The sequence below is a fragment of the Lygodium microphyllum genome, chromosome 8 (assembly GCF_053477565.2).
Source record: "Lygodium microphyllum isolate KBCC chromosome 8, Lygodium_microphyllum_v1.1.10, whole genome shotgun sequence".
NCBI lineage: Eukaryota > Viridiplantae > Streptophyta > Polypodiopsida > Schizaeales > Lygodiaceae > Lygodium > Lygodium microphyllum.
The window spans coordinates 72,502,303-72,520,628 of record NC_141142.1 but is presented as its reverse complement, the minus strand read 5'-3'; the positions used below and the strand labels follow the sequence as shown (position 1 = coordinate 72,520,628).

At 41.1% G+C, this 18,326-nt stretch overlaps 1 protein-coding gene across 2 annotated transcripts in view; it reads right to left on the bottom strand.

The window, feature by feature from the left end:
- The window catches only part of LOC148032446 (apoptosis inhibitor 5-like protein API5), a 66,600-nt gene that overhangs the window by 33,507 nt on the left and 14,767 nt on the right, over positions 1-18,326 (bottom strand). For both annotated transcript variants that reach the window (XM_087683119.1, XM_087683120.1), the window contains exon 3: positions 9,868-9,967. In XM_087683119.1, the coding sequence (XP_087539245.1) occupies positions 9,868-9,967 (100 nt within the window). The remainder of the gene's footprint in view (positions 1-9,867; positions 9,968-18,326) is intronic.

The window sequence follows — 18,326 nt, the reverse complement described above, 5'->3', positions numbered from 1 at the left end:
TAAATCAAAACCATCAATCATGATTCTAACTCATTTTTAGACCCATGCATTCTTACTAGCCCATGTCCCATGCATTCTTACTAGCCCATGTGGCCTAAAAGTAGGCTGTCACATGGATGATGACATACAACACTTTTGTGTGATATTTATAAGTAAACCTTTAAAGATGTGCACTTTTTCATACCCAACTAGTTCCAAGGTTTAGACTATATGGATTTCTTTATCACTTTTTCCTTGTTAGGAGCTTTCTTTTCATCTTCTCTCTTTGACTTTTAGGGCAATTCCATGTAGAGTGGTTGGGTGAAGCATGCAACACACTCATTATCTTTTAGCTCTTCCAAAATCTTCTCAAATTAACTCGAAATCTGTGTGTATTATCTTCATAAATTTGTGGATATTAATCACCTCTTTGGATACATTATGTTTTACCTCCTTGTCACAAGGTTTCTCAAGCCATATTACAAGGTGAGTGCACAATGCGAAAGCAATGAAAGAAACATAGAGATAAGAACACATAGAAGAGAATGAAGAAAACACAAAACTGAAGTTTGAATAAAACAAGAAGAGAGTTTTTATACAACAACCCCTACACAAGTGACTACAACCACATCAATGAGGACTTGAAGAGGAAAGAGAGACAACATCTAACTAGGGAAGATAAGAGAGAAGATGATTTTACGAAAAAAAAAAAGAGAGAAGATGATGCCTGACTAAAGTTGACTATAACAACAAGAAAGAATTAGATGCAATGATGAGGGAGTCAAAAGCAATGGCTATATATAGCTTGCAATAGAACCGGATGCAAAGATATGCTAAGATTTGCATTGAGAAAACAGAGAACATACAAACACGAATAACTCAAACAGTCACACAATAAACGCAAACCCTAAACACAAAAACCAAACTCAAAACTCAAAACGCGAAAACACAAACACAAACAAAGAGAGAAGAGAACTCTGAAGTGAATGAATCAATGCAGTAAATGAATCTAAGAGCGTAGCAAATGTCAAGGGTAATATTCCGAGTGCTAAAACCAACAATCGGAGTTGTAGGAGTGCAAAGGAAGGCTGAAAACTAGTCATCACGGGCTACAGACAACTAAACAACAGCAGACGAGGTATCAACTAATAGAGGTAGCCTGCTGGACAACAAAACTGTTGGGAATAAAGAGCCATTGTGCCTTTTAAATGTGCACAGGTGTGAACACACCCTTAGCACATTGTACTTTCATCAATAAATCTATCTAAAAACCTAAAGTGGTACACTCGCCATTGTACCGAAAAACGTGTTCACTCTCTACTCTGCTCTCTCGCACTCTCTCTGTCTCTCTCACTGCGCATAACAAGTGTCTACCTCGATCTCCGTGCCTAAATCGATTCCTACAAACTGGTATCAGAGCGTAAGGTGATACAGGTGCTGCAGACAATCGTCAGGCTGAGGAAGAAGATCACAGTTGGCAAGAGACAGCTAAAAGGAGGGCAAGAGAATCACAGTCGTGAGCTACAAAAAGCGAAGAGGCTGTGAAGAGTGTGCGAGGACCAAGCTCCAGCTGTGCAACAAGGCTCATGGCGACTGGCAGGCGATAGGCGACAAGCACCACAGTCGAACAGGGTAGTGGGCAGCAATCGTTGCATGGTGAGGCTGCGATTGACCTGCAACAGGCGAGCGGGCGAGCGGGCGATTGACCTACAACACGCAAGCGGGCGTGCGACGATGATGGGACCAGCGGGTGAGCGCGCGACGGGGAGGACGTGAGACATGCCTGACGGGTCAACAAACCCATCATTCGAAACCTTTTTTTTCAAAAAAAAAAAACATTTTCTCAAACTCCTTCCTCTAATCGGGGTTCGCGCATGCAAGCACAAAACATCAAATTTATGCAATTTTGGCCCAGAAAGTTGGGGCATCGCCAGACTAAGCACTGTTCGTGAAAATTTGAGGCATCTACGACGGAATTGCAGACATTGCGCGCATTTGAATTGGGAATTTCGCAAAAATTGTTGAAATCTTGCTCATCTGAGTGAAATTTCTCAACATTTGGCCCAAAAATTTGGGGCCTTTCCCAGATTTGGGAAATTTGATGCAGGACAAGCAAATTTGTCTCAAAAATTGCAAGAATTTGCAACATTTTGACCCCGACATTTGGGGCTTTTCATGTACATGCACAAATTGGACTGAAATTAACCCAATTTCTCGACATTGAGGCACATTGGACCCTGTGCAATTTGGGGCTTTTGCGATTTGGGCAAAATTTGTACAGCATTTGGTCATTTTATGTACATACAAGTTGAATTCCGCGCAATTTGGACATCAACACTTAGTAAAATTTGGGGGTTTTGCTGAAATTGCTTTATTTTGGCAAAATTCAACAGTCCTATGCATGACAGAGAAAATGCAAATGTGTGCGTGACGCTTTTGAGCAGAAAATTTTGGGGCTTTTGACCATTCGTGTCAAATTTTATGCCCGTAGGTACATGTACAACAGAAATTGCAACTGAATTTTTGGGATTTCTCATATAATGTGATGCACATGCCCTTGGAACAGCTGTAATCAGTTGGATAATGCTATAGCACTTGGTTTGGTGCTTCTGAAAACTTAATTACAGATCTGAAATCTGTACTTCTGAGTGATCATTTATTGCTAATTGGTACTTGTTTGTACCTTGGTCACTAGGGTGACAGTTTGGGCCTATATTTGCTAGTTTTTGGGCCACATTTGGGCTGAAAACCATGGCTGGCAGCAATGACAGCAGTAATTTGATGCATATAAAGAAGACCAAAAAGGCAAAGCCTGCGGATATGGATCACGATGATTCGGATGAGTTGAATGAGCTTGCATGCTCAACCATAGAGCTATCAATTTATGATGCCTTGTTGTTCAACATTGAAGGTTTGGATTCTGCATATGCTATATGGACTAGACTGGAAGAACTGTATGCATAGAAGGGTGCTGTAAGCAAAGTATATTGGCTGAAAAAGCTTATGGATTTGCATATAAAAGAAGGTATAGCAATGTCTACTCACTTGAGTGAGTTTAACTCCATTTTCAGCCAGCTGGTTGCCTTGAAGTTCATGATTGATGAGGAATTTAAGGCTACTTTCTTGCTTTGCACTCTACCAGAGAGTTGGGATACATTCAGGACTGCTATGAGCAATTCTAATGTGATCCTTTTGTATGCTGATGTGGAGAGTGCTCTACTTATGGAAGAGATGAATCGGCAGAACATTGCATCCAGTAAGTCTTCCAATGCTTTGCATACTAGGGGCAGATTACAGCAAAAGGGCAAATATGATGGCAAGGGACGCAGTAAATCACGTGGCAAAGATGTTGAATCCCATCATTGCAGCAAGAAGAGTCACTTTAAACGTGACTGCTACAAATGGAAGAAAGAGAAAGGAAAAGGCAAGAAGATAGATGCTTGCAAGGAAGCGAAGAAGAACAGTCAACCTAAGAATAGCAGTGTAAAAATTGAAGAAGTGAATGTAGTCACTCATGACAATGACAGTGGGAGTGATGTACTCTTTGTCTCTTCACATTTTGGTGCACATGCTTTACTTGCAGATATAGATGATGACATGCATACCTGGATTATTGATTCAGGTGCTTCTTTTCATGTCACCCCTGATCGTAATTGGTTTTCCACCTATACAAAGGGTCGACATAGTGTTGTCCATCTTGGGGACAACTATGCATGTGAGATTGCAGGTATTGGCAGTGTGCAGTTGCAATTTCAGCATGGCTCTGTCTTTACACTTTAACATGTACGGCATGTACCTCAGCTCAAGAAGAGCTTCATTAGCACATGGCAGCTAGATAATAATGGTTTCATACCACCTTTGGTGATGGAAAATGGAAGATCTATAAGGGATCTAGGGTTATTGCCAGAGGTTGCAAGAGTGATACTTTGTATCCACTTCATGTATCTAGTGTGCGTGACCATGTTGTTGCCGTGACCGAGCAGCCAAGCGTTTCTTTGTAGCATGGCCGGTTGGGACACATGAGTCAAACAGGAATGAAAGTGCTTTCTCGTTTGGGTTACTTGCCTTGTCTTCATTATGCTGATTTTGAGCATTGTGATCATTGAATTTCTGGCAAACATGCACAAACGTCTCACAAAAAGTCTCTTTCTTTGAAATCTTCTCCTCTAGAGTTAGTACATTCGGATGTATGTCAAATGCTAGGATTATCTTTAGGGGAAAAGAAATATTTTGTCATCTTTGTCGATGATGCTACACGGAAAGTATGGGTTTACCCTATTCGTGGCAAGGATGAAGTGCTTGACAAGTTTAAACAATTCTTGGCATTGGCTGAAAATCAGACAGATAAGACACTTAAGTGTCTTCGCTCTGACAATGGTGGGGAATATGTGTCCAAGGCCTTTCAGGCATTTTGTGACAGCAAATGGATAAATAGAGAGCTCACAGCCCCTCATAATCCACCCCAAAATGGAGTTGCAGAGCGTATGAATCGGACCATACAGGATAAGGTCCGTACGATGCCGTCTTATGCTGCATTATTCCATGGTTTTTGGACAGAGGCTGTTATGACAGCCATTCACTTGATTAATCGGTCACCAAACAGGTCTTTTGGAGGGGGGGGGAGTTCCCCAAGAAGCGTGGTCGGGCAAGCCACCTTCATATGCTCATCTGAAAGTGTTTCGCTGCGAGGCTTTTGTGCACATTCGTAAAGAAAAATGCAGCAAACTTGAGACAAAGTCGTGTAAATACATTTTCCTAGGATATGGTAACGAGGGTGAAATGGGGTATAAATTGTGGGATCCCGAGAAAAGGAAAGTAGTACGCAGCAATGACGTTATCTTCCAAGAAGATCGCATGCACAAACAACCCGAAAAGACTGAGGAGGTCCGTAGGGTTGTATTACAGGAAGAAATACCTTTTGGACAGCAAAATGTGTCCGCTGTACAGTAGCAAATACCTGCTGTAAATGAACCTGAAATTGCAGGAAATGATATTGCCCATGAAAATGAGCCATTACATGTGCAGGAACAGCCAGCACAGCAAGCTGTTAATGCTGATTTGCAGGCTGAAATACCAAGACAGCATGCTATAAATGAAATTTTGCAAGAACAGCCAGCAAACAATGACCATTGGGTTAGGAGATCCTCTAGGGCTACTAGACAACCTGACAGATTTGTTCCTGGTGCAATTAATGTGGCCAATTAATGTGGCTGATTATGTCATGTTGACTGACTGTGGTGAGCCATCTTGCTTCAAGGAAGCAATGGACAGACAGGACAGCAAAAAATGGTTGAAAAAAATGGCACTCGAGACTTGGTGCAGTTGCCTAAAGGGCAGAAAACCATTCCATGCAAATGGGTTTACAAAATGAAGGTCACTTCTGGTTCCTCACCGAAATACAAAGCAAGATTGGTTGCAAAAGGGTACAAGCAAGAGCATGGAATTGACTTTGATGAGATTTTCTCTCCTGTAGTCAAGATGACTACGTTGAGAACCATTTTGGGCTTGGTTGTAGTTGAGGATATGGAGCTCATACAGATGGATGTAAAGACTGCGTTTTTACATGGTGATCTGCATGAAGACATATATATGCAGTAGCCTGAAGGGTTTGTTGAACAAGTGAAGGAAAAAATGGTATGTAAACTCAAAAGGAGTTGTATGGGCTGAAACAAGCACCAAGAGAATGGTATCATAAGTTTGATACATTCATGCAGTCCCAAGGCTTTCATAGAAGTCGAGTGGATCACTGCTTGTACACCAAGAAGGCAGCAGATGGCAGCCTGATTATCTTGGTTTTGTATGTTGATGACATGCTGATTACTGGCAAGGATACTCATGTCTTGGATTCATTGAAGCAAAGTCTTCATGGCAGCTTTGACATGAAGGATCTTGGTGATGCAAATCACATTCTTGGCATGCGAATACTCAGAGATAGATCTAAAGGTTTACTCTATCTACCTCAGCAAGAGTATATCTCCAAAGTTTTGCAGCGTTTCAATATGGAGGGGGGGACATAATTGGGGTTCCATTGCCTCCATATGTGAAACTTGGTGCAGAGGACAGCCCTACATCTGATGATGAGAAGGTTGAAATGGCCAAGATACCATATGCTTCAGCTGTTGGCAGTTTGATGTATGTTATGGTTGCCACATATCCTGACATTGCCTTTGCAGTGGGAGTGGTTAGCAGATACATAGCAACCCCTGGCAAGAAGCATTGGGATGCAGTGAAAGATACTATCAGATACCTCAAAGGCACAAAGGAGTTGTGCATCTGCTTTGGAAAGTAGAAGGCATCTGTTGTTGGCTTTACGGATGCAGACTATGCTGGTCATGCGGACTGCAGGAAGTCCACTTCTGGGTATGTGTTTACTTTCACGCGAGGAGCAGTCTCTTGGATCTCTACAAAAGTGTGTTGCATTGTATACTACAGAGACAGAGTATGTGGCTACCACTGAGGCATGCAAGGAGGCGTTATGGCTTTCACGTCTGGTGGGAGAGCTTGGCATCTCAGAGTTACCTGTTCTCCATTGTGATACTCAGAGTGCTATCATGCTAGCACGGAATCTTGGTGAAGTACCACTTCATTAGAGATGTACTTAACAGCAAGAGCATTGAGCTTGTCAAAGTGCATACATATGATAACCCTGCAAACCTTCTCACAAAGGGTCTTCCAGCAAAGCGGTTTGCTCATTGCCGACAGATGATGGGAGTTGCATAAATATTTATTTTAAATTTGTACATACCTAGACTTAGCTGATTCTTTTCTCCTCTTAAGGCACATTGCCTTTAGGTGGGAGGTTGTTGGAAATAAAGAGCCATCGTGCCTTTTATATGTTCAGGGGTGTGAACACACCCTTAGCACATTGTAATTTTATATATATATCTATCTAAAAACCTAAAGTGGTACACTCGTCATTGTACCAAAAAACGTGTTCACTCCCTACTCTGCTGTCCCGCACTCTCTCTGTCTCGTTCACTGCGCGTAACGATTCTCTGCCTCGATCTCCATGCCTAAATCGATTCCTACAAAAACACAGCTGTAGTAAGTGTCAAAGAGGGACAACAGCCAATCAACCAACAACAAGAGGACTAAGTGCAAGCTCGGAAGGTGTCAAAGAGATAAAATCAGTTGGCAATGGCAGCAAGACTGCAAATGCAGTTGAGAGGAACATCTAGGCAGGCAAGGCGATAACAATAGACTGGCACCAGGGGCTGAAAGATGTCGAGCTACAGTCAGCAAGGGTTGGACAGCAAGAAGAAGGTGGCTGATGACTGAAATTTACACATACGAGTGAGAAACCTACACAGAAGAATGGGCTTGAATGATGGGCAGCTTGTCTATTTATAGATAGAGAAGGATTCTCCAAAATTAGGTTTTTCCATGTGGGACACAAAAATTCTATCATGAGGACATGAAATTTTATTGCTTTACTTAGCATTTGATTAAAAGTCAATCAAATGTGTTAGTGTGAGTTGCACATGTGAGGTGCAAGTTAATTATTTTACAATGTGGGATCCAAGTCCCTGAAATATCAGTTGGTGCCAAAGACAAAAGTTGTGATAAGTTATGCCTTACAAATACTGGATGGTACCCTGTGTCAGATTTAGGCCTAGACCAATTTACTGGCCACTAATCTTAGCGGTGACATTAAGACTAGGCATTAATTAATTAATTAATGCTAATCTAGGAGCCAATAACTACTCAAGGATACTTGAGAGACAAATTGGTCTAACCGATTTAATTATTGATTGGTGAATTTTTTTTCTAAGCACTAGAATAGTTATTAAATTAATTTTGAGAATTAATATTCGGAGCTGGATAATGCTAGAAAATGGGAAAGCTTGCTACTTTGCAAAACTTGCCCATGCAAGTGGGAAAGAGATTTTTGTGGGATGATGCAAATCTATTCCAACCATTGTGAGAGAGAAGGAGCTTGTTAGAAAGCAAGGAGATGTTGATGTGAATTGCAACCACCATGGACAAATCCTACAACAGGTGACAGCAATTTGGAGCCGTCTAGGTGTAGGTAACAACAGCCTAAGGGTTCTTTTAAAGCAAATGATAGCATACAAGAGGGGCAACAACCTTTCTGGTGGTCCTAAGCTATAGGTGATAGCTTCCATGGTTGTTTGAGCAAGGCAACAACTGTTTTTCAATTTTTCTTGCAATGAAACTCTAAAATTTCTCTCTATACTATTCTCTCTCATCCTACAATCATCTCTCAAGTTATCTCAACAAAATCCAACAACTTGAGTTATCAAAGGTGGAGAAATTGAAAATTTTCTACTGTAAATCCTAATTTATAACAGAAATTAGGGTTTGCCAGCCACCTCAGAATGTGTACTCAGAATTGAGAGCCTAGGACTTGAATTCTAGCAGAGTTGAAAGTAAAGAAATTCAAGGAGATTCAAGAGGTCAACAAGCCAATATCAAATTTGGGGCTAAATATGTCTTGCAAGGACTAGGGCGAAGGCCAATTCTCAAGCAAGACAAGGGATAAATCGATTTGAAGGCTTGCCGGTCATTTATGACAACAAGAGATACTTGGATTAGTGGAGAAGATTAGCAAATCTCAGTTGTACTCTATCCATTTACAATTGAAGATAAAGAAGTACTGCAAGGGGCGTGAGTTTTGGGGCCAACAAGCTATCCATTGTTCAAGATTAAAGTGGTAAAATGTGCATTTTTAGATTATGTGGATTTTATGCTTATTGTAATTGTTGATTAATCAAGTCATTACCATCCTCTCCAAGGAGGAAGGCTGGTTTCAAAGCTCTCTAGAACTGCTCCTTGTTTAATGACACTTTTAGTAATTTATATATTTTGGGACTGTTTTAAATAGCTAATTAATACGGAATGAATTTTTAGCTCAACAACCCCTCTCAGGCCCAAAACTGGAACTAGAAAGGGACTGTAAGAAAAGCTCAAGCCCATTTTTACCCCATCAAGAAAATATTTCAAAAACCTATTTTTGGTAAAGCCTACAATCAAGAGAGCTACAAAATCCTTATCAATGATGTCACGGAGACTTGATTAATGCTAGCTAATAGATTTCCAAGACCCAAAAGCTATTGGCTTGCTTCCATCCAATGCTGTTGCCCATGCTGCATTGTCACATAGCCATATGTAGATCACCAATAGGGTGGTAAGCATAAAGACCATAAAGTATAGGCTAAGAAGAAGGACAAGAGAGAGAGCACATTCATTCTCTAAGCAGGGCACCTAGTCCATATGTTTGCAAGCCTGTGCTTTTGGAAGCTATAGGTATCAACAGAACCAGATCCCTAGTGCTCCAAAGCACTCATGCCAAATATTGTTTTTGGATAGTTGATATGCAAAGGACAATGAAGAAAGAAATATAAGCATGAATAAAACAAGCTGGATGATCAAGCCCCAAATTACAACTATAGATTTCTTGCTTTTATTTTTTATTGTGGACGTAACAGCTTAAATCCAATGATCCATTGTAGAAAAAGGTGTGTTCCTTGATTCAAGGACATACGCTGTACTAGCTTAAAGAAGAATACAGTTGTTGCAAAACTTTCACTTAAATCATAATTAGAGTTGACCCATATTACAGACAAGATGACTAGAATGACAACTGACACCCCTAGGCAAAATTGACAATAAATCTGAATGGACTCCACTCTGCATCGGATAAGGTGATAAACATGTGTATGATGCCTTCTTAACTGGAAAATAATGAGGACAAAAATAACCATCAACCTGGCAGATGTTCTCCCACTAGCGTTATTGTGAACTACAAAAGGACAGCATTCCATACTTCTACTCTCGACAGAAAGTTTAAAAAGCTTTCTTTTCAGTAACTAAAGACACAGGTCTATGCACAAATACCAAAGTGGAGAAATAGAATTAAGTGCACACCTACAACCAGAAGCTGACCCAGAAGATCAATTATTTTTGAGGTATTGTCAGGAGCATCTTTGCAAAGAAAGGGAAGGCCTCGGATTGCCTGGACTCTAATCTGCAAAGTCTCGATCATCATTAAATTAGCTGTTAATTTAGTCCATAAAGCCTGAACTTGACGAGCACATATTATTGTTCTATTAAAATTAATGGTAGGGGAAAATCAAAAACATCTAAAGTCCTCCATAATCAGCAAAAGAAATTGAGGTAAAAAAAACACTTCAGTAGAACGATTGAATGTTTAGATTTTGAAATTCCAAATGTTTTGCAAAAAAAGACTTTGCATGCAAGCTTATGGTCTTTTTTGGATTCATGAGAACATAGAATCTAGTAAATATGCTCATTTTAAAACAAAGAGCGTTTTGCTGAAAAAGACTTGCAAGCTAAAACAGCTGCTTCCCTCAAGTTAAGCCCAAACAGGAGCACACTAATAATTAAAGACTGGTCCAAGAAACAAATATAGCTTCCCTTTCAATAGTCTTTTTGGATCATAAGGATGAATGTAGTAAATGTGCTCATTCTAAAAACAAATAGAGATATTATGATAACATTTGCAAACTGTAGAAAAGCTGATTCACTTGAAGCAGGCAAATGCCCTCCTTATGTTAATTGTAGTGCATTAATCATACAAACTGAAAATGGGAGATCTCAATCACAATTAAACATGCCTCTAAATTTTCAAGGCCAACATTGGGAAGTATTAGTATGAATCCTCGCAACAGATAGAAATTTTATATATGAACACTAGTTTTTGAATCACGTCAACCTGAAAAGTTGATGGGTTAGAACAAGTTTTTTTCAAGCACTGACCCTAACTATATTGCTCCCCTTGCCTGTTTTTTGTAGCCGGAGAACTTTGGATCTCAAGCACATGTGCAGATGCATAATCAGCTGCCTTCTCATGCAATGTTCTACTCCACATTCTACATGTGGGCTGCACTGCCCAATGCTTAGCTTCTACTTTGGACATTTTCCTACCAACTCATGTCTGAACAAGCTCAACGAAAATCACTGTAGGGAAAGGAAAGTGTTTCAAAAGTTGTTTAATTTTCCACAGGAGAAAAGGATGAATTTGACAGCTTCAAGTTCTACATGAGACTCCAAATAGTCTGAATTAGACCAACTTTAGAAAATAGAAGCTGTTTAAGCCAAGATTCCCATGTGAACTTCTATCCAATTGAAAAGAAATGGTCATATAGATGACCAAGTAGTTCTGTAAGGCAAGTGTATGAAAGGGATAAAGAGTTTAATTATTTGGTCAGAGCATTATCAATAACTAGCCTGGCTTAGCTGATGAGAGGCTGCATGTGAACCAGTCTGTGCTAAAAATTGGTAGGCTAAAGCTGCAATAAACAAGTCGCAAATTAACTATTAGGAGCTTTGTGCTCTAGGTGATTTGCTGCCCATGTAAGTGGAACAATGCTCTAGTCCTACTAGTAATAACATCCCAACTGACCAAAAAAGGATCATGGATAGGGGACTACTACTGACAGCGTGTAACTCAGGTTAAAATTTCAGTTTAAGTACACAACAGCAGGAGAAATTGATGATGCCATATACTGGCAGGAAGTTTTAAAATCCTCAATTGTGATCATGACTTTGAAAACAACAAATAATTTCATCAAAAACAATACTTGACTAGGAAATTGCAAAGTCGGTGCACATTTGCCCAGGAATTTTTTGGGGCTTTTCACATTTTAGTGAAATTCTTTCAATTTCACTGAAATTAGTGCACGCAGGACTTGGAAAATTTGGGAATTTGTCCAGATTTGGTGCGAGCAAGATGCGACAGTGATATCCGTCTCAAAAATTGCAGGAATTTGTAACACATTGTCCCCAACATTTTGGGCTTTTAAACTACATGTGCAAATTCGGCTGAAATTTTCCCAATCTCTCGACATTGATGCACATTGGACCCCGTGCAACTTGGGGCTTTTGCAGTTTGGGCAAAATTTGTGCAGCATTTGGTCATTTTATGTACATGCAAGTTGAATTCCGCGCAATTTGGACATCAACACTTGGTAAAATTTGGGGATTTTGCTGAAATTGCTTTATTTTGGCAAAATTCGACAGCTATGCATGACAGAGGAAATGCAGATGCGTGTGTGACGCTTTTGAGCACAAAATTTTGGAGCTTTTGACCGTTCGTGTCAAATTTTATGCCCGTAGGTACATGTACAACAAAAATTGCAGCTGAAATTTTGGGATTTCTCATGTAATGTGATGCACATGCCCTTGGAACAGCTGTAATCAGTTGGATAATGCTGTAGCACTTGGTTTGGTGCTTCTAAAAACTTAATTACAGATCTGAAATCTGTACTTCTGCGTGATCATTTATCACTGATTGGTACTTGTATGTACCTTGGTCACTTGGATGACAGTTTGGGCCTACATTTGCTAGTTTTTTTGCCACATTTGGGCTGAAAATCATGGCTGGCAACCATGACAGCAGTAATCTAATGCACATAAAGAAGCTTGAAGGCGCACACAATTTTGCAGTTTGGCAAAAGCAGTGCTACAATATCCTGTTACAAAAGAAGCAGGCAAAGCCAATCAAAACCAAAGGGGCAAAGCCCACGGACATGGATCAAGATGATTGGGATGACTTGAATGAGCTTGCACGCTTAACCATAGAGCTATCGATTTATAATGCCTTGCTCTTCAACATTGAAGGTTTGGATTTTGCATATGCTATATGGACCAGACTAGAAGAACTGTATGCACAGAAGAGTGCTGCAAGCAAAGTGTATTGGCTGAAAAAGCTTATGGATTTGCGTATGAAAGAGGATATAGCAATGTCTACCACTTGAGTGAGTTTAACTCCATTTTCAGCTAGCCGGTTGCCTTGAAGTTCATGATTGATGAGGAATTTAAGGCTACTTTCTTGCTTTGCACTCTACCAGAGAGTTGGGATACATTCAGGACTGCTATGAGCAATTCTAATGAGATCCTTTTGTATGCTAATGTAGAGAGTGCTTTACTTATTCGTAGCAAGGATGAAGTGCTTGACAAGTTTAAAAAATTCTTGGCATTGGCTGAAAATCAGACAGATAAGATACTTAAGTGTCTTCGCTCTGACAATGGTAGCGAATATGTGTCCAAGGCCTTTCAGGCATTTTGTGATAGCAAAGGGAGAAAGAGGGAGCTCACAGCCCCTCATAATCCACCCCAAAATGGAGTTGTAGAGCGTATGAATTGGACCATACAGGATAAGGTCCGTACGATGCTGTCTCATGCTACATTACCCCATGGTTTTTGGGCAGAGGCTGTTATGACAGCCATTCACTTGATTAATCGGTCACCAAACAGGTTTTTTTTGGGTGGTCGGGCAAGCCACCTTCATATGCTCATCTGAAAGTGTTTGGCTGCGAAGCTTTTGTACACATTCGTAAAGAAAAATGCAACAAACTTGAGACAAAGTCGTGTAAATGCATTTTCCTAGGATATGGTGACGAGGTTAAAATTTGGTATAAATTGTGGGATCCGAGAAAAGGAAAGTAGTACGCAACAATGACGTTATCTTCCAGGAAGATCGCATGTACAAACAGCCCGAAAAGACTGAGGAGGTCCATAGGGTTGTATTCGAGGAAGAAATACCTTTTGGACAGCAAAATGTGCCCGCTGTACAGTACCAAATACCTGCTGTAAATGAACCTGAAATTGCAGGAAATGATGCTGGAATTGATCAGCCAGCTATTGCCCATGAAAATGAGCCATTACATATGCAGGAACAGCCAGCACAACAAGCTATTAATGCTGATTTGCAGGCTGAAATACCAAGACAGCATGCTATAAATGAAATTTTGCAGGAACAGCCGCAAACAATGACCATTGGGTTAGGAGATCCTCTAGGGCTACTAGACAACCTGACAGATTTGATCCTTGTGCAATTAATGTGGCTGATTATGTCATGTTGACAGACTGTGGTGAACCATCTTGCTTCAAGGAAGCAATGGACAGACAGGATAGCAAGAAATGGTATAAAGCCATGCTATCAGAGATGGGATCTCTTGAAAAAAATGGCACTTGGGACTTGGTGCAGTTGCCTAAAGGGCAGAGAACCCTTCCATGCAAATGGGTTTAGAAGATGCAGATCACTTCTGGTTCCTCGCCAAAGTACAAAGCAAGATTGGTTGCAAAAGGGTACAAGCAAGAGCATGGAATTGACTTTGATGAGATTTTCTCTCCTGTAGTCAAGATGACTACATTGAGAACCATTTTGGGCTTGGTTGTAGTTGAGGATATGGAGCTCATACAGATGGATGTAAAGACTGCGTTTTTACATGGTGATCTGCATGAAGACATATATATGCAACAGCCTGAAGGGTTTGTTGAACAAGGGAAGGAAAAAATGGTATGTAAACTCAAAAGGAGTTGTATGGGCTGAAGCACCAAGAGAATGGTATGATAAGTTTAATACATTCATGCAGTCCCAAGGCTTTCATAGAAGTCAAGTGGATCATTGCTTGTACACCAAGAAGGCAGCAGATGGCAGCCTGATTATCTTGGTTTTGTATGTTAATGACATGCTGATTGCTGGCAGGGATATTCATGCCTTGGACTCACTGAAGCAAAGTCTTCATGGCAGCTTTGACATGAAGGATCTTGGTGATGCAAACCACATTATTAGCATGCGAATACTCAGAGATAGATCAAAAGGCTTACTATATCTATCTCAACAAGAGTATATCTCCAAAGTTTTGCAGTGTTTCAATATGGAGGGGGAAAAACAATTGGGGTTCCATTGCCTCCATATGTGAAACTCGGTGCAGAGGACAGCCCTACATCTGATGATGAGAAGGCTGAAATGGCCAAGATACCATATGCTTCAGCTGTTGATTTTTTGTTTTATACTATGGTTGCTACACGTCCTGACATTGCCTTTGCAGTGGGAGTGGTTAGCAGATACATGGCAACCCCTGGCAAGAAGCATTGGGATGCAATGAAAGATATTATGAGATACCTCAAAGGCACAAAGGAGTTGTGCATCTGCTTTGGAAAGCCAAAGGCATCTGTTGTTGGCTTTACAGATGTAGACTATGTTGGCCATGCGAACTGCAAGAAGTTTACTTCTGGGTAGATGTTTACTTTCACAGGAGGAGCAATCTCTTGGATCTCCAGGGCTACAAAAGTGTGTTGCATTGTCTACTACAGAGGCAGAGTATGTGGCTGCCACTGCGGCATGCAAGGAGGCTTTATGGCTTTCACACCTGGTAGGAGAGCTTGGCATCTCAGAGTCACTTGTTCTCCATTGTGATAGTCAGAGTGCTATCATGCTAGCACGGAATCCTATCTTTCATGCAAAGACAAAGCACATACAGGTGAAGTACCACTTCATTAGAGATGTACTTGACAGCAAAAGCATTGAGCTTGTCAAAGTGCATACAGATGATAACCCTGCAAACCTTCTCACGAAGGGTCTTCCAGCAGAGCGGTTTGCTCATTGCCAACAAATGATGGGAGTTGGATAGATATATGTATTTCAGCTTTGTACATACCTAGAATTAGCTGATTCTTTTCTCCTCTTAAGGCACATTGCCTTTAGGTGGGAGATTGTTGGGAATAAAGGCCTTGTGCCTTTAAATGTGCTCGGGTGTGAACGCACCCTTAGCACTTGTACTTACATATATATATCTATGTGAAAACCTAAAGGTACACTATCGTCATTTGTACCTAAAAACGTGCTCACTTTCTACTCTGCTCTCTAGCACTCTCTCTATCTCTCACTACGCGTAACAACTCTTTGTCTCAATCTCCGTGCCTAATCGGTCCCTGCACAGGCAAAGGCCAAGGTATGGAAGGGATCCTCAACTTCAAATCAAAGGAAGGGCTTGGTTGCCCCTTCCTCTACTGCTTTCTAGTACAAGTGTTGTGGTCATTCCTCACGACTCTTCGATGCTAGACAAGGAGAGTGAGAGAGTGGCGAGATGAGATAGGTGAATCTCATCTATACAGATATATAGGTGCACAAGTTCCAAAGAGAGGCATCCCCAACACATCAAATTAAGTCTAGCAAGTTCAAATATTAAAGCTAGGATTGAGATCCACGTTCATGATGGGCTCATATTTGACAGAGCACGATTGGCTCCTAGTTTGGTGCTCGCATGATGGGACATTTTGGCAGTCTCGCCAAAGACAGACCAAAGGCGAGGAATCCAAGGTCGCATATATTCAAAGGCTTTTTGATAGGATGGTCTTGTATGCTACTACAAGACATTAATGACGAAAACAGAGACATGCTATGGTTCTTCTCTATATTCAGAAGCTGATACGATCAATATCACCCTTAGGTTCTCTCGAAGACACCTTGGTGTTGGTTTGTGTTGGGATAAAGGCCCGGTAACCTCAATGTATAGTACATGCACAATGTACATGTGAACCCACCCTTTACGTGCCCTAAGTATAAATACATTTTATTCTTTGTGTACCAACAGATTGTTGGTACACTCTTATCGATTCGTACTTTCACTCGGCTCACTCTCTCCAACCGTTACACTCTCACGCTCACTCCTACTCGACCTCCATATCTCTCAGCTGTGCCCCTCTTGGTCCAACAACTGGTATCGAAGCTGTAGGTTTTGTGCATGCTTCTCAACATCTTACCAGTCAAACACGACCAGCAGGAGGTGACTGAGCATTCATGTCATGGATCAGCAAGCAACTTTCTGCAAGTGGGTGATAGGCAGGTGACCTTCAGTAAGCAAGCGACAGGCAACGACCTCTGGCAGGCAACACGCAGCGCGAGGACCTGGCAGGAGTCACAACAACTTGCGGGGCGCACGCGGGCACAACGGCAAGGACAGCGCGGGCTGAAGCGTGCTAGACGACGACGGGCAACTAGTGGGCACGTGGGCGACAGGCGGACAACAACGTCACGCAACAGGCAGGCGCTGCCACACGACCCGCCTGACAGGTCAACAAACCCCTTTCCCTCTTTTTTCTTTTACCAGAAATCCATTTTTCCTGAAATCCCTTTATCCTCTTCCTTGACGGAGTTCACGTATGGAAGCATAGTTTCAAAATCTGTGCAAATCTGGCCAAAGAATTTGGGGCTTTTCCCAAATTTGATCCCATCTAGGCCTGACAGTATATTCCAAGTCAGAAATTGCAGACATTGTGAGAGGTGACCCAAATTAATTTGAGGATTTTACCAAATTTGTCGAACTTTTCGCTCTTCTGGGCAAAATTTCCTGACATTGGATCCCAAAAATTTGTGGCTTTTCATGTATTGGCAAAGTTTTGCTCAATTGGGTCAGATTGACTGATATTTATGCAATTTTTGACTTGAAATTTTCGGAATTTGTGTAGAATTTGGTAAATTTCTGCATCTTTTGCCCGTTGGTTGGCCGGTTCATGTACAAACAGCAAAAATTTACTTCTGGTTGAGAAAGAACAACAGTGCATCTTGCTGGTACAGCTTGTGCTTTTGCAAATTAGTACATTTACTTTTGTGTTCCTGATAAAATGGCTGCAACTTCTTCCGATTCAGACATCAAGAGTTTGATGGAGATCAAACGGTTTGATGGTCATGGCTTTGACCTTTCGAAAGGCCGTATGCAGGGCATTTTATTCCTAAAGGATTGTGAGGATGCTTTGCAGAAAGATAAACCCGCACTAATGTCTGATGCAGATTGGGCCAAAGTGAATAACAAGGTTGTGGCTTACATAAAGATAGGTGTCACTGATGACATTCTAACAGACATTAAGGGTTTAGATACAGGTTATGCAATATGGAAGAAGCTGAAAACTACTTATGAGATCACCACACCTGTTAATCAAGTGCAACTCGATGAGTCAAAGCCTGCAGTTGAGCACTTGAGTGCATTTACAAGGATTCTAAATCAGCTCAAAGATGCAAATTTGGACTTGATAATAAGTTGAGGGCGATCTTTTTTATCATGACATTGCTTGACTCTTGGGAAACCTTGGTGGTTTCACTCAACAATCTCTCATATGATGGGGTGAGGGGTTCTATCTTGAATGAAGAAATTAAACGTATGTCTAGTGGAGAAGGCAGCAACTTAGCTTATAATGTAAGAGGCAAGGCTAAAAAGAAAAATGCAAATGTAGGGCAGCGAAACAGGAGCAGGAGCAAAGAAAAGGAAAAGAGTGACATTACTTGCTATCACTGTGGTCGGAAGGGCCACAAAAAACCTGATTGCAGGTATTACAAGAAGGAACAAGAGAGAAAGAAGAATACAAGAGATAAAAAGAAGAAGGAAGAAAAGACAGATGCATCGGAGACAACCAAAGGCAAAGAGAAGGCCAATGTGGCCTCTAGTGTGGTCATAGAAGAGCTTTCAGATACAGAGGCTGATGTATTATGTGCAATTGATTATGATGCCCTTGTATATCATTGTATGTCACATGCAGGATATGCAGATTACCAAGGTTGATGTGATTGATGCACTCTTGTC